At 38.4% G+C, this 24,097-nt stretch overlaps 1 protein-coding gene and 1 long non-coding RNA gene across 2 annotated transcripts in view; one reads left to right on the forward strand and one right to left on the reverse strand.

Annotated features, from left to right (window-relative positions):
* The window catches only part of EFCC1 (EF-hand and coiled-coil domain containing 1), a 49,727-nt gene that overhangs the window by 14,576 nt on the left and 11,054 nt on the right, over positions 1-24,097 (forward strand). Inside the window, exons 3-5 of the mRNA XM_042880369.1 lie at positions 18,513-18,658; positions 21,347-21,482; positions 21,815-21,977. Of these exons, the coding sequence (XP_042736303.1) occupies positions 18,513-18,658; positions 21,347-21,482; positions 21,815-21,977 (445 nt within the window). The remainder of the gene's footprint in view (positions 1-18,512; positions 18,659-21,346; positions 21,483-21,814; positions 21,978-24,097) is intronic.
* LOC122184957 lies at positions 19,081-22,828 on the reverse strand. Its single transcript, XR_006180681.1, has 3 exons — positions 22,810-22,828; positions 20,292-20,369; positions 19,081-19,342 (listed from the first exon to the last, which is right to left on the reverse strand). It is a non-coding gene; the product is annotated as an uncharacterized LOC122184957 (long non-coding RNA).

Here is a 24,097-nt window from a genome sequence, read left to right on the forward strand (position 1 = left end):
ATTATAACTGCTCAGGAATGAGATCTTAGGGTTTTGTCCCTGTAGGAGTGTGTCAGCTCAGTTGCTGAGTTGCAATGAGGGAATCAAAGACTATTAAAATTTATTAGGAAAGCAATAGGGAAGAAAACAAAACAATCAGTTTCGCAAGCCACCTACGTCAGACACAAGATATTGGGATTCTTCCATCTAATACAGATAGAATAAAACTGGAAAAGCCATAGAAAGTGCATTTACAAAAGATGTGGAAACTCTTAGCCACTTGTTGATATCAGTCTGTGGGGACTTGTGAGAAACGTTGATCAAATTTCCACTGACATCAAGATGGATAGGGAATAATTGTTCAGTCTCTTCCAAAAGAACTGTGGGTTATCACGTGAAAGCAGGAGGCACATTCAGAACACACAGAAAAAGGCAGTTCTTATACAGTGTGGAAGTGTGGAATTCCTTCCTGCAAGATCCTTAGTTTGATGAAAGATTACATGGATTTTTAGAAGTAAATAAAATACAGATTTTTAGGAAAGCGTTCCAGAAGCAGCAAATATCTGAGTCACCAAGCAAGTCAGTCTACACACATTCTTCCAGGGAAAGAATAAGGATACAACACAGTAAGTAATTATTTGAGAAAAATATATAGAAGTGTTATATTTGAAATGTTAATATACATAAAATGACAAAATTAAGGGTGCCCTTTCTTAATCCAGAGGAATCTGAGAAACCTCTGGTTTATCTCATGTACCTCCAAACTCAGGAGCATCCAAGCTCTAAGCGTAATAAGAGTCACTGAAATTATTCTCACATCATTTTTCTCATCTAAAAAGGTAAGATTACAATAAGCACAGACATAGGCTGCTATTGCCCACAGAATTTAATGCTTCTAAAATTACCTTTAGCATGGAAAAGATGAACTATAAATTTACAGATGCCCTTTATTCTTTGTGTAACTAAATGAGAGGTGTTTTCAAGGATATATTTGAAGTACTGTTGCTACAAAGTATGACCAATACCTGGAGATTACTGGAATTTAAAATGGACAAACTGTTACTCCAGTACAAAGAACTTCCAAGTTGTAGTGATAAATATTGGCTAGATTTTAAGAACAATCTCCAACCCCTCTATTTCACTATGTTCACTTTCCCCTAACACCCTATCACAGGATGCCTTGCACACTTCTCATAAGCAGCTGCTCATGGGACATAATGAATAGGATGTAGGATTAGGTAGCTGAAGAGCCTAACCAAAATTGAATATGACAAGACCCAGCAGAAGTCCCTGCCTTCGAGTCATGCTTTCACATCTTAGACTCAGCTTGACAGATGTCTATTGTCCAGGTTCAGATTACTTAATTCATTTCCATTCAAATTCAGAAGTCCCCTGCCGAGCTGGAAACGAGCATGCACTATTCAATGTAGTTGTCAATTTTTGTGTGAAAGACAACCATACCAATATTGCAAAGATCCTTTTGATCCATTCATGCATACAGCAAAATTTAGTCTGAAAATCAAGGCTTAGAGTTTCTGACTTGCTGGCATAGCAAATATTTCCTATGTGCAGCCAAATAACTGAAGAAGATCATTTGCATAAATGTTGGGCCGATTATTAACATCATAGTTTATGATGTGGTGGCAAGCAGATCATTTTAAATATACTGTATGTTTATCAGAAATAAAATACATACTGGAGCATTTACATTTACTTGACTTTCATGCTGTTTGCAGCTGCCTGTCATTGACATATTGGTATTACTCCACTCACATTTCCTCATTTCAATCTTAGCTGCTTATTACATGCATATGCATGTGGTATTAATGGTTCCATTTGATCATTTAAAGACTTTACGATACGTCACATTCACAGTGCATTTTCAAGTGTCTGTACCTGCCCCAAAATGCATGTCTAAATTAGTTTCTCACATGTTGCCAGAGAACGTCAGGGAGCAAAAATGGTGTTCCATAGCCCTGGAAGAGAGCTTTTCCCTCTTTCTAGTCCAAGTAGTCCCGAAATAAGAAATATACAATATTATAACATATAATTGAAAAAAAGAACAAAGAGGTTCTAAAAATGCATTAAAAGAATCTTCACTCCCTTAAGAGTCCCTACAAGGGTAATAAAAGCAGCCTGACTACACAAATGGAAGAGAATCAGACAGAAGTAGTTGTCCCATAGAATAGAAAGCTTAATTAGAATTAATGATACAAATTATCAAAGAACACATTCAGGCCACCTGCATAATTTACTTATGTCTTGAATATTCTTTAGGGAATTAATCATTCCAAGCTGTGACCAGTATTGCTACTTAAGAATACAATTAATTCGATTTTAAATAGTGCTGCTTCTCCTGTACTATTAGACTTCTATTAATAATTATATGGAGACCACTCAAACTGTACTATTCAACTCCTTTCAACCACTGAAATAATTCACATCACCAGAATAATAACTCCATTGTAAACAGCAGTATGAGAAAGTAGGTTTGTGTAATAGACCTTACTACTTTGTTCTGTGCAAAGCTGGTCAAGGACCTATGGGCATTTTGAACTGGGATTAGAACACTGGCTATTTCAAAAATCTATTATTGCAGAAGTTACTGTGTACTTGCTAGAACAGAAGATACAAAATACAAGCCATACATGGGAAAGGATGCAGCTTTGTATGGAGCATGCCAAAATTATCTGTTTAGATTAATACAGGAAAATCTAATCTAGCGTCTACTCCTGTCAGTGAATGCCTTGGAAAAGACTGCATGTCCTGAATTCTAGGTAACTAACATCATGAGTTTCAAAATTCAAACACTTTCAAAAGTAAAAATAGTTAAGAAGAGTTCTAAGGAGAATTCATCAGTTTTCCAAATACTGAACTGTAGTTTTCCCCTGGATTACAGAGGTGGATTCTATGATTCAGAAATGTTTTCAGTAGTTACAGGTTCTGTGCTGACAGATAATTACAAATGCCTAACAGCAGACATTGCTTTAAAAAACTCATTTCTAATAGATTTTATATATGATGCTAAAATTGAACTCCAAAGCACTTTGCAATTGGCCATATGTGCACAGGAAAAGAAAAAGCATGTAACTATGAAATGAACCCACGCACGAGGTGAGATTGATTTAATAGCAGTTTGAGATCTGCATCAGCATTACATTCAAAGGTTTTATGTGTCTTGTAGAAGAAATAAATATATTGCCTCAAAATGCTGTTGCTTTGACTTCAGCGTTTCTTATACAGGATTAGGGAATCTCAAGAACATCAGGTATTATTTGGAAAGGTGCTAATTGCCCTGAGTTCCTGCTGGTAGCTGCAGGAGTTTTTAAGGAGTAAGAAGTGAGTACCTTTCAGGCTGGCGTCTCATTAACGTGTTAAGATTTATCAGCTTGTTTTTTCTGAAATAATGTAGTGACATGAGAATTCAATAACAGGAAGAGCACTGAACAGGGCAGCACTGTAACTACAGCTCAAAATCCAATTTTCCTAATGGAAACTGTCAAAACCCATCAACTAATTCCACCCTTAGGGATTAAAAAAAGGCTATTCTGCAAGCAAAACTTTGATGAGATGCAGCCTTTAAAATTCAGCGGGATGACAGAAATAAACAGAGCTTGAAAAGAGTAAATGTGATTTTTTTCTTAAGTCCTCTGTGAGACCTTTGAAGCCTTCCAATCCACTGTACATAAGCACAGCCTGGTTTTATTGCACTGCAAGAAGTGGTCTGTCTGCTCAGCAGGAATTATTGTCCTGTGTGTGTCTACTGCTGCAAAGTACCTTAAAGTAATAGGCTCTAACCCATGCTTGGCTCATTCTTACTGTGCAAAGAGAGCCAGCATTCAGAGAGAAAGGGCACTCCATGCTATTTAACCAACCAATGTCCTTCCCAATGGAGAGGAATAAATGTGGTCAAAATTAATGATATGGTTCTGGGGAACTGTGAAGCTGTTTAAATACCTAAATAAGCTTTTACATATCACTAAGGATACGTTTTCTATGTGTCATTTAAAACACCACTGCAGTCCATATGCACATTAGATTTGTGGAAATTTCAGAATGCTCACTATTGGAAGTGGGAAAAACATTGCTCTAAATTTTCTCTGTGTGTGTGTTTCTTTTTTGAAGCTTCCCCTGTAAATCCCTATCAGAGACAGGACAGTAGACGTGTTGAAACTCTAAAACCTAGCATGGTAGTTCTCAAGTTCTTATATATAGTCTCGTATTCATTTAAAAAAAGAATTCTTGTAAAGCTGTGCACTTCACCTGGATTTCAGTTACTTATATTAAATGATGATGTAACATCATTACTTAGTCATGCTCCAAGTGGCTTAAGCTGAACCACAAAAATACAATGTTTGTGATATGAAATTTGGATTCTATATTATGAAGCTCCCAATTTTGGGGCTTATTTCTATTCAAGAAAGCATGGAAATTAGATTGCCATTATTGTTCAATAGCAGCCAATAATCCCAGTGCTAACTGGGTCTTTAATCAACTTTATAAACCACCTCTGCTTCAAGTAACTTCTAAAATTCAACTCAGTCCCGCACAAAATGATTTTTCTTTATAAGCCTTCAATAGAAAATTGACCAAGACGAATGTTATATAATTCTAGTGCTCTCTGTAAACATTTTATCACAGAATTTAACCTGCGCACAAGCTTATGTCTGCCTAGCATGTAGCATGGTGGGCAGACAGCTTTGCTGTGAATATGTGTACAAATACTCTGAAATACAGGTTTAGGGAACAGATAATCACAGAAGTAACTCTGGCTTTAGAATTGTAACAGGGGAATCCTTGGTCCTTCCACAGCAAAGGCTACCATTTTTGTACATAGGTGATACAAAGTAGGATTAACAGGTAAGAGATGAGACCTTATTTGATCTTAGGCTTTAAGCCAAAACAACAATAATAGCTGAATCCAATTAAATTTGGATATATATATATATAAATTTCCTAAGCATAAAGACTTAAGAAAAACTTAATCAAAGGTTCCCCCTTTGATTGATCAAGGAATTCACCCTAATGCTAGCATGAATAGGTCATGTAAATCCTGCCCACAACAGTGGTGGAAGTCTCAAAGACTTGCTGGCACACCTGTTACTTCATGAGTCCCTGTGGACTTCTGCCCTAGTACAGAAAATAAATACAGTTAGCTGCAACAATAACACATCCCAAAACTTGAAATCAGTTGGGTTTGGCTCTGCTAAGTTACCATATGTGTACTGGAAGAGTAAGATAAATTGAATAGCACTCCAGTTGTCTCCATCTCTAAACACAGCGTGCAATGAGCAGTGCAACACGCACAAAGCAGATGCATTAAATATGATCTAGTTTTAACAGCAGTTATATTATAGCCCTCATATTGTAGGCACCATTTGCAACAGGAAAGTTATACAATCAAGTGAATAAAACTAGAGTGACAATGTCAGGTTATCCAGGACCAGAACAAGACAGACAAACAAAAAAACCCCACAACAGTATTTCCTAGAATCCTGCAGTTTAGTTTAAAAAAAAAACACTTCCATAGAATCAAACCTGAACCTGACTAAAAGGCTGCATACAAGAATCTCCTTTGAAATGAATGCAGGCATTTAAGTTCTGCCATTTGTCAAGATGTTGCTAAACCCTTTGCTGAACAGTAACAATACACTCTCAAGTAACCTTTGATGCAGCCTGGCCTAAGAACCAAAGTAAGCAGTGGTCTTAAGGGATGCTGGGAGCTTGTATGTCTGCCACTGTGTCTTTCCCACACTGCTACGAACCCAAGAACCTAGACTTCTATTATTTTGACGAGGATATCTAAACAACATTTTTAAAACAGCTGCCAGAGTTTGCACCATAAGGTATTAATCAGAATAGGCGCCTAAAGGTTGCGTGAGGCTGTCATGATGTGATTTGAAGTCCTCTGAAATGGATTTGAGAGTGGTATATCCTTTCTTTCTGTTTTTAACATTGTGCATAGATTATAACTAGAGATCTGGAAATGAAGGGCTTGGCTTTTCACTTTTAAGCAAGAAATTTCTGCTAGAAATTGAATTTATATTTTATTTTTTAAACAACCAGCCTAGACTATTCATCAAATCTGGAGCCTATCTCTTCTCAAAAAAGCATTAGTAGTGGCCCTTACATCTGAAACCTGAAGTCATTCCTATTTCCAGTGGGACAGAAACTTGAAAACAAGCAATATTTATCCTAAATGTTCCAGTTCTGGCCAGGATTAATACAATTCAGCGAGCCCTCGGTAATGCAATCCAGACTTCTTCATGCTCATGGGATGTGGTCATTAATCCCTTGAGGGCATAAATGCACAGCTGCCTTTGTTTACTGCTAGTATCTTTATTGTTGTTTTAAATGACCTATCAGCTATTTGATGTTTGGGTACTCATGCCCTGTTTCAAGGAATTTATAACCAGATGTCCAGGACAAGCAGTTAAATTCCATCTTTAGCTGTTATCACTGACCTAATCACTACAGTGCATAAAAATCCACTGTTGGAGGATTATTAGCATCTCTCAGTTACTGAACAAAATGGCACACTGTACAGCATCGAAACATCATAGAATGACAGATTGTTGCATGTTCCTTCAAGTAATAAGTACATCAAGACCATTTTAATAACTGGAACTGATGCTTTGGAATGAGAAGGGGTCTCTACTTGAACATTTCAGGCTGAATGATACACATGTTGCACATGTACTATATTCATTTTTTCCCCCAGTTGGTTGTTTAAAGCATCCACAGAAAACAAAAATAAGAAAACATCTACATTATTACTGTTTTGTTATAGCTCATCTCTAATCAAACAACATCTATACGCTCTGCATGAGATGTACAGGCAAACACCAGTACACACAGTAGTTTTAATGCACATAAATAAAAACCAGCAGGCTTTATTGAGGGACTAAGCTGAAAGAAACTGCAAAACACTGCGGCACATCAAGCCTGTTTCTGCTTTGGTTTCAATGGGACTGCTTCAGATCTGCAAAGCCTCTTTCACTCAGCCTAATGAAATTTCAGAAGTACAATACGCCAAGTCCGAAACGTTCTCATGAAGTTCTATTATGTAGGTAGTACAGCTATAAAATTTAAAATAGCAGCATTGCCAGCCAAATGCTGTGGGTAAAAGTCGTTTTCTGTGTAGGCTTTCTTGTTTGCTTAGTTTTTGTTTGTTTTTTTTTTTTTTGTTGAGGCTTGAAGGTTTATTAGACGCATTTGCACTGTGATAATGTCTAACTTCTTTTTAACCCAATTCTGTATTAAATGAGAACGGGATATATTATCCCTAATATTCTCAAATACAAACACACTGTGAAGGCCAAACCCATGTTCTCCTGGAGTTTGGTTTTATTAAATATACAAAATGAAAGTAAGATGAAGCTCCAATTTCTCCTCAAGGATTTACAAACATAAGAGTTTCGTTCTCAAATCTACGTAGGCTAATAAGTCCCCTTTGCAGCCAGCAGTTTCCTTATGTGACCATACTTGTTTTTAAGGTTGAGAGTTATGGACAACCTTTCACATCCTTTCTCAGTGCTTACAGCAAAAGTTAAAATAACTTCTCCAGGGCAGTTAGTGCTTCACGGGACTCTGAGAATAACAGATGGGTAAAGGGCTTCGATGTGAAATCAGTAGAGGATTTAGTTTAGCAAGTTTTTCTGCATGTCAGATTTTATGCTTTTTATAACACACCCATGAATTTTAGGATTTGAAATTTTTATTGTAGAACACAGAGCTGAGGGAAAATATTAAGTCTCAGATGCAAGAGGGATGGATCAGCTTTAGGAAGTTTGGGATCTGATCCAAGGCTGAAGCATATGAGAAATTTTCCAGAAGACTTGTCCAGGGTAAGAAATCAGAAATGGAAAATATGGCTTAAAATCTGGCTGCAGCTGTACAGCTATTAGCCACCTACTATGAACTAAATTGAAGGGCTAAATATATTTTTATAAATACCTTTTTATTTTTAATTTTTACTTTAGTTCTGTGATGTTAAATTTAATCATTGTTTTTGCAGTAGGATAATACAAGTAGTATCACCTACAGTTTCAAACAACCACATTTATTTTAAGTCTTCCTCCTAGTGCTCTGTTACAGTTTTCTGCTTCTGAGAACTGTTTCCTGTTTTTCATACAGATTTCCCTCTTTTCCTGGGGAAATCTATTGAGGAAGCTCTATGAAAACAAAAGGAAGTATCTGCTTCCAAATACCTGTAAGACTGTTCAAAAGAACCATCTTTGCCACTCCGAGGCTCCTGTTACTGTAAGCAGCACCATGTCTCACAGAGGCAGCTGTGAGCCCATGTGAGCAGACTGCATCTCACTGACGCAGTGGGGCCACTGCATGGCAGGAGGTCCAATAACTGCAGGGGTTTCCCTTTTTAAGTATTGTCAGCTTAAAAAAAAATTAAAAAGAAAAGAAAAAGAGGGGGAGGGAAAAAAAAAGTGAGAAGCCAAAACCTTTTGTCAAAAATAATCTAAATTAATGTTGATTGGGAAAAGTGAATCCTGGTTATCTGACCTTCCTATGAAGAATTTTCCTTGTAACAATTTCCACCTGCCCCCCTTCATCACACTTGTTAGCTCTCTCACTTGAGAAGGGCTGCAGGGCTGCTCTGGATTCTGCTGTCCACCCATAACCAGCCATTTCTCAGCGAGCGAGGCTGTGTAGCACTGAGTCACGTATGATTAAAGGTCCTACCTAAATAATGCACCTTAGTGAAAATAAAATGTCATTAAACTCTTTTGTGGCAATGAGGCTACACTTAGCAAAAATTACACACCTTCTCAAGTACTTCGCTCTTGTAGGAAAAGATACCTTGTATGCTTGACAAACTCATTGGAACTGAGGTTCATCAGATGAAGCAGAAGACCTGTCAGTTGAAGTACTGCTGATGTAAGCAGAGATCCACCAACAGGGAGGCCAGAGAAGGCTTAGCACACAGCATCAGAAATAAATTCTTTCGTGAGAAGGAGCATCTATATATGGTTGTTACATTTTTGTCATCAGCATTTCTTCCTCCTAATTACATTTCTTATTCAGCTATAAAAACAACACACGGCTAAACAGAAGCTGCTATAGTTGCTGTCAAAGTCTACCTAATAATAGGCAAACTTTTCAGATCTCTATGAACTGGTAAATAAGTTATGAGGAAGGAAATTAATTATTTGGGGATTACTGTAAAGGCACTGTTGTGTTTTGCAAACCACCTACCAGAATGTGAAACTTGAAAACAACGGACGTGCTGCTTTCAGGAAACTTAAAACTACTTCAAAACAAACACTGGAATAGTAGGCACAGAGCTTAAATATAGAGGAGCTTGGAGAATTGAACAGTATCTAATAATTAAATAGCCTTCTTTAAAGATCTGAGGGTGTTTTACAAACATTAGTGGAATAGAAAACAAAACACGATGAGGTAATTGTTATCGTTGTTTCCTGATACAGGATCTGAGGAACATGGAAGCTGTAAATTCCCCATGTTCACAACAGAAAGTTGCTGGCAACAACACCTCAGGCTCAGGTCTCAAAGCAGTCCTACACTCTTTCACTTTGAGCTCCCAAGCTCATCTTTCACAGCAGGAAAGCTCTCCTGGAGGAACACTTGGGCACTTACGTGACTTTCCTGGGAGAACTCAAGTACTTGACTTAGGGCATTGATGGCTACTGCCTCCTTTGCTAACATCAGTACCCTATCTTCCAAAATACCTAATAAAGACTACTCAGAAATAACTCACACACAGTTTAACCTTCCTTCTCTGCCTCTCCGAATTTATTAGGCTCTGTGTGAAGCTCTGAGATAAGTACGGAAGGAACTTGCATGACATTAACTATGAACTTTCAGCTTCTGCTATGTTAAGTGATACATACAGATTTCCATGCATGCAAACAGAACTGAGAAACGTCTTATCAAATGCTTTGAGCTCTACGAGCTGAGTTCAGTAGGATCTCTATCCCACTGCCCCTACCCATTAGAAGAACACTTCTCTTTACCTAGGAGGCAATGAAAAGATTTCAATGACATACACTCTAGTGTACAGGAAGTAAGAGAAAGATTCATAGGAATTAAACAGCACATGGCTACACAAATTGAATATATAAGGTCTTTTTTCCTTTATAAATACAAGCAGTGGCAGAAGAAAACTATCTACAGCACTACAGCTCTGTTGCACTTGTCTGCCACATATCAATTATCTTCCTCATATACACCCCTGTGGTTTAAAATTTTGTGGTATTTTAGTTATTTTTGTTGGTCGTAGGCTTTACAGAACCCACTGACATTCATCAACACTTGCTGAGCGTTGATAGAGACCAAATGGTTGTGAGCACAGTGAAGCAGTTGGCTTTCTGGAAGTAGTGACAGTTGGTCACCTCCTCTGGTGCAGCTCATTACAAGCATGGCATGCAGACTCTTGTTCATCACCAGCAAAAATGCAAAGCTAGTGGTGGTGACTGTGCTGGAAAACAATGTTTTGTAGCTGAGAATTTGCTCTATGGAACGGCGCTACTGTGCTCTTTGTATCTGTTGCCATTTCCACAGAAATAAGTAGGACACATTATTTTCAGAGCAATCTGTGTAAATTAAAATAATTGTTCCAGTGCAGAAGGAAGGGAAAGACACAGCTGTGTAAAAGATAAGAAAAAAGGAGTAATGGAATGACTGCCATTTCTGTGCCTCGTAGGAAGGTTGAACCCAGGGTTTTCACCAAGAAAGTGAAAACACTTTCAAGAAGTTTTGTTCAAGCTTTAATAAATATCTTCTGAGCTAGTGGTTAAACCAAGAACAAGTGATATATATTTTTCTAGCTTTAATTAAATCTGAATTGCATGCATGCAAGCTCTAGAAATTCAGATAAGGGTGTGGCAATAGATCTTCATTCCAGTAGAGCAACATCTGGAAATTATTTCCTTTATTTTGTTACAAAACAATTCCTTAATGGTGCAGAAATATCTGAGTGACATAATTCCAAAGTGATGCATACTTCTCCTACATAAATCAGTGACTACTGAACACAAAATACCCCAGATAGAGCAGTTTCATTCATCTCATATATACTCAGAACTACCACCATGCAGTATAATCCCTCACTAAGTATAGGATTTATAAAAGCATTGTAATTACTTCCTCTGTTTAGCCTAATTATCTTCCATCTTCCATTAAGCAGTCCAAGTGACTAACAGTTTATTAATGGTAAATTAAAGTTTCAAAGACAAACAAGTTTAGGAAAGCATCAAATAGCAGTGCTTAGATCTTGAGCTGCATTTCAGAGCTGATAGCCATGCATTCTGCAAATCACAGGAAAAACCTGGCCACGCCATTTCAGTTTAGCTTTCTTTCTCATATATTTGTAACAAATTTAACTGCATGAGTGTGTGTACCCATGCATAAAGGCATCTAGATGGTTCTTAATATAATGAAAGTGGCCGTATGTGTTAGTCTGAATATAAACGATTAGTTCATCTCACAGTATAACATAATAGACAAGAAAGGCTACCATCAAAATCCGCTAGCCATTTCAGGTGCTCACCCTGACTTACAATAACATTCACAGTACCTAGTATTTTAGAGCAAAACACAAATTATAGCTTTTGTGATTTCATGCTTCAAATGCATTTCTCATACCCAAAGACTCAAATCCCACGCAAAATCAGGACCCAGTTATTAACTGTACATAGGTAACAATAATTACCTATGAAAGCTTCACAAGAGTAATTCACCTAGCAGTATGCAGGGACTCCACAGAGACAGGAGCCCACTTCCACAAAAGAGAAATTCTCTGGCTTAACAATAACATCCTTCCTCACCTGACTGGATACTAGCAGCTTCTGCAACAGTCAATAAGGAACCTTCTCAGGAATGGGGCAAGGGTCAAATAGGAAAAATAAACGGCGATCTTACAAATAACTCTAATGTAACGTGTGTGCTCCAAGACTTAAAGCAACCTTATGACATTGCGTAAGCTGAGAGCCTTGGGAAAAAACAATCTGCTTAAAGCATAAGTATTTCTGTCAGGTAGCACCACCACGACATCTGTTTTCTACCAACAGGGTCAGATTCTCTACATTCTCTTCACAGATTTCTGCTCTAAGTGAACAGCTAACAGCACAGTAAATTATCGTCTTCCATGTGGATTGCAGAGGGAGGGGAAGAGAAGCTAATTTGTGGCTGCTTTTTCCCAAACATTTACTGATAGAAGAATGGCAAGATGACAAGAGTTTGGATACCATATGAAATTTCATTAGGGAGTGTGCTTGGCCCTTACAACTCACTCAGTTGTCTATTTCCTGATTGAAAGGTCTGTCTCCCAGCTTTGCTCTCCTGCCAAAGCCCTGCATTTTTGCATTCCCTGGAAAATGCAATGCTTGGGGCTATGCACTGATCCAAATGTTAATATTTTCTCCAAAAATCAAAAGATAGAAAGTGTTGGTATTGTCTCAAAAATGCTTGAAATCATCATAGACAGAGCTGTATGAAACAAATCATAACTCTGGTATGCATGATGGTACCATTGCAAGGTTTGCCTGTTTCTATACAATAGATGGAAAGATTCAGCCAGACAACGTGTTGCCATCAGCATAATGACTTTTGCTGGGCAATGGTGATTTTGGCAAGAAAATTGAAGTGATCAGCTACTAACAGGAGATCTCCCCAAACTGTAACCAGTATTACTGAAGCTCTTATGATACAATTTTGCCCTTGTTTCAGTTTAAAAGCAGGATATTTACTCATCCTTTTATAAGAAAAATGGTGCCTTCAGAAATTTCTGTTTAATGCCTTATAGATTGAGCAATTTAAAATCTAAGTTGTTCATAGAATATTCATTCAATCTGATTTCTGTTGCAGAGGGGTGCACAGCTTAAAGCATCAACCAAAGGCAGATTTATTCTCTTACCTCAAGAGTGAAAACAGATTTCATCTGTATGATAAGTGAAAAGCCAAAAATGAGACAAAATATGCACACACTGTGAGCTCTGCCATTCCCTGTTGGAGACAAGTCAAAACCAAAACCATTTCAAGTTCCCTGAATTCTTATAGTTTGGGTGAAAGTAGCACAAAAATAAATCACACCGATTTTAGTTAAAAACACAAAACAAAGCTTAGCTTACCAGACTGCTTACCAGTCTGTCTAACTGGTCCTCTGGGCCACGTACTTGCCCACACCGTTGTTTGATCTGCTTTAAGTAAGCCTCTAAAAGGGAACAGTTAAGGATCTATGAACGTGAAGGTAAATAACTCCTTAGAGTTATCTTATGATTAGTGAGGAATTATTTAAGTCAGACTTGTTTAGCACCAGAAGCAGGTGCAGTTTTGCCGCACTTAAGTTTCCATAACAATAAGCGCAGTGCCAATTAAAAGCCAATTAGTCATGGATATTACTTTAAGGTCCAGTTCTTTCCAGCTCTCTGCTCTTCAATTTCCCTTCTCTGGAGCTGCCCATTATTCTCACTACAAAGACCCAACATTCATGGGCACTGTGTGCCTGTCACCAGGGAAACTTCACTGCACCCAACACAAACGCTTCCCAGGCACCTCCAGAACTACTTGCCCCTCTGATCTTTGCCCTAAACAAACGTGCTGTTTATTCATATTGCTTCTCATTTATGAAGACCCACTAGATGCTGCATGCATACCAATGAGAAAAGAATTTAATCAACACTTAAGAATGAGTGGAGATTCCTCTTTTATGCACTTACTGTGACAGAGAATGCAGACTGCTTGGCCTGTTTCATTATGCTTGTTCTTTAACTCTTGGGATCCCCCCTCAGTTTAAAATGTAGTGTCTGGATCTCACTCTAAGCTTTACTGAACAATAAAAAGCTCTCAAGTAAGAAAAAATAATGTAGTGGTTAAATCATATGATGAGAAATCAGGAGATCATGGTGTTTCCACCACCACAAACAACATCACCGTGCCTCCATTCATGCCTCCATCACTTCACTTTGGGGTATGAAATACTGTGTATTCCAATAGCGTGGAGCATGAAACAAAATGCTGCTGGTTTGTTTAAGTCTACTTTTAAGCTCAGAAGAATTGAGAAAATCCAGCCACAAATTTACTGCCTTCTTGAATATTGAAATATTCAACATGGAGTTCTATTTTCATGTAAAATAAACAGTCCCTTTCTTCCAGTAGACAGTAAAGATTCGTTGCTTAAGTAAATCTACTCTTCTAATTCTGTGCTCAAACTCAGATGAGAATCCATCTCACATTCAGTGTCTAGCAGTGGGAATGCCCAACTTTTCCTTGCAGCAATGTGAGGAGCAGCAGTTCACTTTCCCCCTACCCCCAGTTTTCCATACAGTCAAACAGACTTCTGGCTCCACCTCTCTGATCTTTGGCTCTGAACTTGTCAGACTTGTCTTAAAATGTTTTGGATTACAGGAATGAGAAACAATTGTTTAATACATCCCTTCCTTAAAACCCCATTGCACAGGACATTTCCCATCCCTGCACCTCCTCCCTTCACGGCCATCAGTCCTTTCCTTTTACCTTCCCCATTCACTGCTATGATAAAAACTGCAGCCAACATCACATTCTGGATGCCTGGCAATTTATCTCCAGCGCAGTTGTTTCCAACAGATCCTTGACATTTTATTCTAGCTCATCAAATAGAAAGTCTCTCAGGTATTTTGTTTGTTTTCTATTAAAAATATCCATATTTACTCATTTGCCCTCCCATATTTTCTTCATTTTTTATCTGGCACAGAAAAGGTCTGAAATTCCAGCTTGTCCAGCCATGTGTTCCTTCACACATTTAAATTTATTCCATTCCCAAGCTCCTTGAAATAGTCACACTTGTTATGCTTAGTTTTAGTAATCTTTGCCCTTTATCTAGGGCATAAGAAATTCTAGCTTTGCTATGTTTCTGTTGGAGAAACTAAGGCATAAGTAACAGAGCCTGAGCCAGATCTAAATCTTGATTCTGAAGCACCGGGTCTGAAGGCTCTTGCTCAAAGGGCTCCCCTTTCTAGCTGCCCAGGTGAGTATCTCCAGAGGAGAATAATATGGGTGTCTTTCATCGTGCATTGAGCAGGAAGACGTAACACACCATCTGTACAGCTCTCTTTCTTTCTCAACATTTAAAGAGAGCTGATGACAACATCTCAGGAGAATTACTACAGGGATTGTACTTTGTATTTCAACAGCTAGTTTTAAGTTCCTTTGTAAGAATTGCGGAGAGGTGAAAGGTGTTATTTATGTCTATGCTGAAACTGGCCAGAGTGGATGTAGTCTAATTATCTAAGTCCTCATAAAGGCACTGAATTTTATGGGAAGGGTTTTTAAAATGTGGGGGTTTTTTTTGCTTTTTTTTTTTTTTAATGAAAAAAAATAATCAGAACTTCTCAATGTTCTTTGGACTGTAAGCTAAGTTGAAACAAGGTTGCCATAAGTAATACGTTATTACCATCAACAGTTCTCCCACTAAACATCACAGCACTTACCACTTTAGTGTAGAAGATTTTCAAAATACTTCAATATTCTTTTGAGTTTCTTATGGGTTAAACATTTTAACCAGCTTTGACACTGCAGTTAGTAGTCCATGAGATCTCAGTATCTCCAAAAATCTCCAAACATACGTAAATTACACTGTAGTTCAAAATTAAAAGAACCACCCACAAATACCAGATAGCCATCAGAAGACTATCAATGATCCCTTGATCAGGCATCTCTTGAATATCAGACCTCAACTTATTTTTCTTTAGAAACAAAGGAAATAAGCATAATTCAGAAAAATGAAGTGTAACATCCTTGTCAAAGGAAATATTTTGCTCTACTTCACAGTCACTAACTACAACACTAAACTCACAGCAAAACCCTGTAGTGATGATCCCAGAAGCCTCCATTTTGAATTCCCAGCCTTGCTATTTGCAGGCTACTTAATGATTTCCCTCCTTCTTTCCACTCCCTGAACTGATGAAAGCTAAATGACCAGCCAGGCTTCATTCTGGAGGCTGCTGTTTCCCTTGACTTTGCAGGAAGTGTGATTGTTGCTAAGTTAATACCATAAGCTGTAAACAAAACACATCGTTAATTTTCATGCAGTTGGCTCTACTGGAGGGAGTGAAAAAGAAGCAACGTTTTCTAACATGGTTTGCCTCAAGTTTTTAGCCTAAAGATTTTTGAAATAGACTTTGTTTTGTTAAACTCACGACTGTATTCACCCAGTGCACATACACCCACAGACACCATGAGATCCAGTACTGCTGTGGTTCTTCAGAAACCAACGGCAGCTGTGGTATTTTAAACAAAAGCTCCCAGCAATACTTATCTCTAACTTGGCACCAGTTTTCATCTTACTACATGTCATGTCTTTTTCTGAGCAGTAGTTGAACTTACTGGCAGGAAATATTTGTAAGACTTGCACAGCAATATTGTGTTCTATAACTCGCTTCAGCAGAATTTTCTAGGAGTTTTAACTCTCAGTTTTTGCTGATGAATATTTAGTGTGTTAAATGCAGGGAATAATTAGCATTCATCAAACCAAAACTAATCCTAGGAAGTGCTTAGAGGGAACTTAATTTACTGTAGATCTGAATTTGTTTTGCTATCTACACGCAGAAGAAAATTTATGAACTATGTGATGGCTCCTACTGGGAAAACAACGTGATGGTGCTGTTTGTGTGGTGTAAATGGGAAAGTATACTGGTGTTCAGTTTTGAAAGTCAATTGTTCTCCAAGCTGTAGAAAAGGAAACAATAGAAAAGTACTCTAATGAAGTACATTACATTTCATTGCATACCCAGCATACACGTGTAATATATACAACCTTGTAATGAGCTGTCTCTGTTCATTGAGCTTCATATCCAAAAGGCTGCTTATTCCCACCTCTGAAAATACTTGATACAAAGTTTATGAACAGACTGATTTTGCATTTATCTGATACGACTATGTATTTATTACAAATAACTGGTCTTAGAATTCCATCATAACTCTAATTTCACTAACCATTTGTGGAATTGAGTTACTAATATATAGTGAAAAGAACTGGACTGCTGAAATAAATTCAGTACTGTAAGTTGTCTCAGTTTCATGAACTGCATTTCTACTATTTTGGATGTAAATAGGATCATCTGGATTCACTTCCTTTGTCACCAATATTGCACACTGCCATTGTATTTTGTCTAAAGTAACAATGGTGATAACTACACTGTCTTTCAGTGTATCCATTAGAGCATTTTAATCTCAACTGCATGAAAATTAACTCTGTATTACTCCTACTTTGAATTTCCTTAAAGGTACTGCCTCAACTCTGTCCATTTTGCTAACTATGATTTCCTCAGTTCAAATAATCATTATTTTCTCATAAATTAAGCTACATTAAAAAAAAAAAAAAAACAGATTTTGTTGACAAGTTTAAGGACTTGCATTCATCAGGTACACTTTTTTTAATCCATAAGCAATGCTACTTGTGTCTAATGTAGCTGATAATCAGGGTATTTCCCTGTCTTAAAAAAGACAGGAGTAGCATGCTTTGAAAAATCGTTTTCTTTAAGAGAGATTTAGGATTGCTAGCAGTTCAGAAGAGCAGTGATCCCATTTGCAGGTGTGTGACTGTGTTCACGTGTCATTCCTTTTGATTTTCCAGTCTCTTCATCCCCTGTACTCAGGAAACTTAGATCTGAACTGCCTAAAGGCACCTTAATGATGTCTTCTGCTATAAATAACTGAGCACAGAATTAGAAGGCAGAAGTACTTCATACTAATCTTAACTTTGCTTTTGAATTAAGTGCATAGTATCATTAAAAGCTCCTGCAAACAAAATAACTCAAATCTCAGTGTCACTGAAACAAATGGAAACAAGTTTTGTATGTCTTTATGAAATGCAGACCACAAAACACGTATTTTTACGCATAAGGTATACTGAAATGTCTGACAAGGGCAGTATGAAAACCAATTGTTGAGTACATATGAAGTGTTTGAACCTGAGAAATACAACCCTGCTGGCTGCTACTGCTATCCACGTGGCAACTCATTCCCTGCAATTTGATTTGAGGAACTCACAAAAAGCCTTTAATATCAGCATTAAGGAAGATGATATTCTTGCAGAGCTGCTTTCTATTGCTGGACTTTAGGCTGAGCTGAGTCTTGGTCCAGTGCTGTAGCCTGACTTTTGTAAGCCTGGATACCATTCTAAGTGACTGGATGTAAGACTTGCTACCCTAGCTATAAGTGTGTTCATGTTAAAAATGAAGCATGTGCTCTATCACTGCCAGTGGAGAAGGGAGACTTTATGGCCAGAGTAGACTGTTTCCATATATATTTTCCAGAAGCCCTTGACATGAACTAAAAGCTACAGGCAAAATTTAGTTCTTATTATCTAAATATAAGAATAGTTGAAATGCACCTTCCTTTGATTCCAGCAGAAAAGGACTCAATGCAGTCCCTGGCACTTTGATTTCACAGGCATTGCAGGATGATGACCCTTTGAACAGCGTATTTTTCATTCAGCGTTCATATGTCACGCTGTGGACATTCATTGTGTTTTCTCCAAATTTCCTACAAGTTCACCTTACTTTGTCCTTTTTTTCCAGATCAGAAATGGTGAAATTTCAGCTTGCTTCCAGAAGCAGCCCAGAGCAGAAAGATGCAGCAGCGCTGTCAGATGGAAGATGCTGCTTCTCTGTTGTGCAACAAGATCGAACATCTCCCATGGGCAGAGCTGGGATTTCTGAAAACGGTATCAAGCCCAGTACTAAACTACTCCCTCACCTATTTTTAAAGATCCTCAGCAGAAAACTGATTAGATATTAATCCACCAAAGCCACAAATAAGCCTCAATATAGCTTGAAACCCTAGATTTAAATGAAAGGTAATATCGCAGCTTTCTACTTCTCCCTCCCAACAGTTTTGCTTCATGCAAGACTGAACATCTCAGTGTTATGACTTAAAGTAACCGTTTTTCCCTCATTATTTGCCTTACCAAAGCAGCCTTCCTTTCTTAGAAGTATGAAGTTTTTATTTATTTAATTCAACAATAAAAACCTCAGAACATCAGCTAAAATTATTTACAAGAAAACAGTTTAATCACAATACCTGGAAACATTCTGGCTGCTTCAGCAGCTCTGAGAAGATCTAACTTATTTAGCACATGTAGCCCTAACCACTGTCATAGCACCACTCACTTAAGATTCCTCATGGGACTCAATGAAGCATTCTTTGAAAATCTTCTAAGATCCTCAGGTTTGCTCAGACTGGCTCTTGCTGAAACTGACCTAGACTAGGATTTAGGGCTTTTAAAGAGATGACAACTTCTGGTGGATCATTTAACTGCCATGGTCGTTGGAGACATTTATGACAACGCCAAACTTCTCCCAGCCTCCTGCTCAACGCCAAGTAGACAGCAACAGCAAAGCAAATCCAGCTGCAATTCAATTCAGTGATTTTTGACACATCTCATTCAAAGATGTGAAAAACAGCTACCTGAGATCAACTGCAAGTAATAACACATCTTTACCACAGACTAAGAGATCTATTTGTAATGCGTAAAATTAGGCTTAGGGTATGTAATGGAGTTGGCAAGCAGCTGCTCAGGGATGCAAAAAAAACAATAAACATAAGCACAGCATTACAGCATGTTCTCCATTTGGCTAGGCTTACAAAATGAACCTGCATACACAAACGTTATTAAATCAGGCACTTATCCAGCTCAAAGATAGATTCTACATCTGATATATGTCACAGTTCAAGTTCAGAGAGCTTTCTAGCAGAAGTTTCTCAAATAAGTTTGCCAGAGAAGAAAAATGAGTCAGAACAGAACTGTGAAGTTGAACAAATAAAAAAAAAAAAGAAAGCCTGGATGTCCGGGATAAACCCAGATACAACAGGTGTGTGAATCCAGATATTTTCAGAAATCTTTAGTTACACTTCAACAAATATTAATTTCTCACAGCAGAAGAGCACCTGGATCAATGGAATTGTGCAAATTTTTCTGCATTAACTGTTACAAATTACTGCTTAAGTGTCATAATAACAAAGTGCTCTGTGATTTTATGAATGGAAGTGTTTTGTTAAAATACTGCCTTTACATAAAGAGAGATACTTAAGAACTTTGGCTTTTTCCTTTCTGGCTTCCAAACTTGCTAATCATAACCTACACGAGGGATGCCTAAAACAGCCTTTCCTACATGCATTTTCAAACAGAGCAGAGGAAATTATCACATAGGAAAGGGAAAGTATTGGGAATTCTTCAGATACGTGTGAGAATACTTTGAGGTTCATACACTTTTTGTTTATTTTTAAAAATCTAACCCAAGTATCAGCTAGCAAAAACAATAACCAGGTGCAAAAGGAATGCAGTGGATTACACGTACCAGTTCAAAGTTCTGAAGTGGCTGCATAGTGCTGTGTTCGCTGTGTTTGTGGACTCTGATCATTATCCCTTTAAATGCCTATAAAGAAAAAAAAACCATAAGGAATTAGTTCCCGAATAATGTTTATTCGTGTTCAGCCAGTAACTTATTGAACGCTACTGGAACCGAAACGTCATTAACACGCACGTGCCGAGCTGACCGAAGGCAAAGCAGGCAGCAGGGGCCGCCCGCCCTCAGCCGGCAGCGCCCGAAGGCCGCGTGCTGCCGGGCTCGATGGCGGAGCGCGGCTGCCCCCCGGAGGGGCTCCTGCCAGCAGCACGGCGCGGTGCTGGGCTCCAACGGCACGCAATGGAGCGCTGCGTCCGCTCCAGCAGCGCGAGCCTCCCGGGATCCAGCAAATACCTTCTTGGAGTAGAAGCAAGAGATAAATACAACGGCTTTTCTAATGTACAGCTTAAAAAGTATTGAAATGTTTCTGAAGCGGTACACGTATGCATACACGCGTTATGGGCACATCATTAATAACATACTTGGCACATGAGGAGGCATTAAGTTTACATTACAGAGATGCACCTAAAGTTGGTACCTACAGGTCAAATGTAAATCACCCTCCCCATAAAAAACAGTAAGACAACAAATCAGAGAAAAATTAATTCAAACTCTTGCACTCCAGATATACATTTGGAAGGTGAAAAACAAACAAAAAAAAAAGCCCACCCTAACAAATACAACAGTTTCATACCTGCTGAAGATCATATATTCAATTTCATACGTGAAAGGCAATTGTGCTCCTTAATAATACATCATCTATTCACACTTAAACGAAAGTAAAGAAACCTTTACCCTGCGAGAGGGTGCTGAAGTGCTCAGCATTCCTAAAATAATAATCTCTACCAAGATGACATTGCCCGAGCTCTAAGCCTCTTTTCACGGTTGAGGAAAGACCCAGTACTGTGCCTTACTCAAGCAATTTAAACCTCTGTCTCACTAGTGTCAGTTGTCGCAGCTGTGGTACATTGGGGTTGTTTTGCAGCTGAGCAGCTTTGATTTCTCAGCAGATGAGCAGCTGTTCCGGGCAGTGGAGGGCCAGGCGGCCTCTGATGAAGAGGAGGAGAAGTGGGCAGGAGACCAGCAGCCCGAGGCAGCCTATGTAAAGGAAATAGTGGCCAAGCTCCCTTGCTGTGGCAGTGGGTATGTTCCTGAGATTTGTTTTACTTGAGCCCTTTGAGAATGTTCCCTCGTGATCTGTGGGCACTGTGGCTTCAGTAAGAGGCAGTAATCTTGTAGAACCAAAATCAGCAGGCCCATGTGCAGCATGGGGCAAACAGTGACCTAAATGCTCACACCTAATCCTAATCAGCATCAGCTGGGACCTATTCATTGCCTCCTCTGCCAAAAGATCTGGGGGAAGGTTGGTTTGGGGTTTTTTTTGTGTGTGTTTTTGGTGTTGTTTTATATATATTTTTAAAACACAGATCATCATGAGTTTTCATTCACTTTTTTCTTCATATATATACTCATAGATGTGATGAAAAAAAACGGAAAAAGTTCATGACTTACTTGGAGACCAGCAGTGCTGATGGCTATGAAGCTGCTGAGGAGCTAGAGGAGCGAATCAGCCAGCTCTGTGAGCAGCTGGAGCTTAAGGGGCACGAGGTGAAGAAACTGGAAACAGATATGGAGGAGGTAACAGGTGCCAAGCATATGCTGAAGCAGTTGTTTCTGTACCTTTAAGTGGCTACGCCTGTATCCATATGAATTTTATTCTAACCCTTCCACTTTCTCTCCCTGGCATTTCTCCCTGTGCTACTCTTTTGCAAAACTATGTCATGCTTTCCCGTGCCACCTGCATTTTCAGCATGGCTCCAACCTGAACCTCCATTTGTTTGGAGGATGAAATGTGCACCAGCTGCAATCAAACCCAAGCTCTTCAAATACCATTCTTTACTGAACTGGCCTAAGATGTTCACTGATAGTGTGTTTAGGACAGGTGCTGCTATAGCCCAAAGGGCAATGCGCTAACAACAGGGTTACCATAGGCAGCTGTCAGTGGTCCCTCAGCTCTGGATGATGCACACTTCGTGTCCTCCTACTCCTCTGGGAGCACAACTTCTCAAGAAATCCCTCAGCTGACTGAGATGCAGATATTCGCCATTTTTCTATACTTAAAAGAAAATCATTTAGCTTAGTCTGGCCAGCTCTGAGACTTAAAACTAGCATATTTGTAAATCAAAAAGATAGTTCTCAGGTTTAGCAGCATGCTCATCTTTGCTTTAACAGAAGTTGTAACCACAGTAGTTCAAAGCCTCAGTGCAGCATCCTGATAGTCCCGTGTGATGTAACTTTAAATCCTGCAAATGGCAGACACTAAAAGACATAGATTTAAATACTATCAATCTTTCTATGAAACAAAATAGGACAGATTGCTGACTCATTGCAATGTAAATTTAAAATCAGAAGGATTAGTCATTTTGAGCCTGGTAGAAATGTATTCTTAAGGTCCTTTACATTTACTTACCCAGTATTGTATCTCGTGCACAGCTTTTGGTATTTTTTGTTGCTGCAATACAAGCAGAAGAGTAATAAGTAATTTCTGTCAAGACGTTTACCATCCTTGTAATCAGTACCACATGAACTGGAAGACTGAGAAATGCTCTCTCAGATCTGATTTGCAAATAAATATATTTGGTGGTTTAATAAACAAACCACCAAAACACTTTTTCTGACCTGAAAAAAATACTTTATGTGTTGCTCTATGTACTTCTGTTTGGACTTGCTCAAGGCTAAAGGAATAGAGAAATAACAGCAAAGCTAACAAGGAAACTCGGCAGGCAAGTGCAAAGCAACACTCTCAAACACTGATTAATAACTGATCCAATCTAACACTGTAAAACCAGGGTGAATTTTTTTCATGTCTTGAAAGTTCTTCTTTCTAACAACTGAACTATTAAAAAAAAAGTACTGAAGACCTGGGAGGAAGATGTCAGGACAGGGGCACAACGGGTGGAGAAAATATGACCAAATTCTAAAAATGCAGAGAGATGCTGCCAGGTGTTGTGTTGTAAAGAAATGCCAATGGTTTTCTCTAAAAGATCCCTTTAAAACTGTCAGTCTAATTAGAAGACAGTAATTAATGATCTGTCATACAGGTTCAAATGAAAAGTTCATTCTAACATCACATGCTTGATGGCAACAAGCAGTGGTTATTTAGAGAAAAGGAATGAAAAACAGTACAGAGAATTTTCCTCTTGGTATTAGTCACCTGGTTTCCAATGAACAGGGAACAGACGCACCTTCAACCAGACAATGCACTGACAGCTTCACGTTTAATGGCCAGTTTTGGAGCTATTTAACATCTACTTTCTCTACATCCTCTTTCTTTCGCTGTCAATGCATTTGGTATCTCCCAGCTAGGAGTCACACAAATTAGTTACAAAGAGACAAGCTTTGAGGACTTGTTTTTGTTCACTTTAAATCCGTTGCTGAATCATCCACTCTTACTTAGTTCTTTTGCTTGGGAAAAATAGCTTATAGTCTTTTGCAGTGAGTGTAACCAACTACTCCTAGCCTGCTTCAGCTCTCTTTGTATAGAAACCATTCCTTCCCTTATTCTATTTTATTTTTCAATGTACCTTTCAAGCTCTATTACCCTTTTTTTGAATGAGAAGAGCTGAATACAAGTCCATCACAGCATAATTATTGTTTCTGTTCTGTTCCCACTTCCTATTCTGATGGCTCCTAGCAAATATCCTTTTGATCTCTGGTGACCACAGAGCTATTCCCAGGAGATTACAGCTCTCCTAGAT

The sequence above is a fragment of the Lagopus leucura genome, unplaced genomic scaffold (assembly GCF_019238085.1).
Source record: "Lagopus leucura isolate 7727_CA_CO unplaced genomic scaffold, USGS_WTPT01 Super-Scaffold_100026, whole genome shotgun sequence".
NCBI classification, from domain to species: Eukaryota; Metazoa; Chordata; class Aves; order Galliformes; family Phasianidae; genus Lagopus; species Lagopus leucura.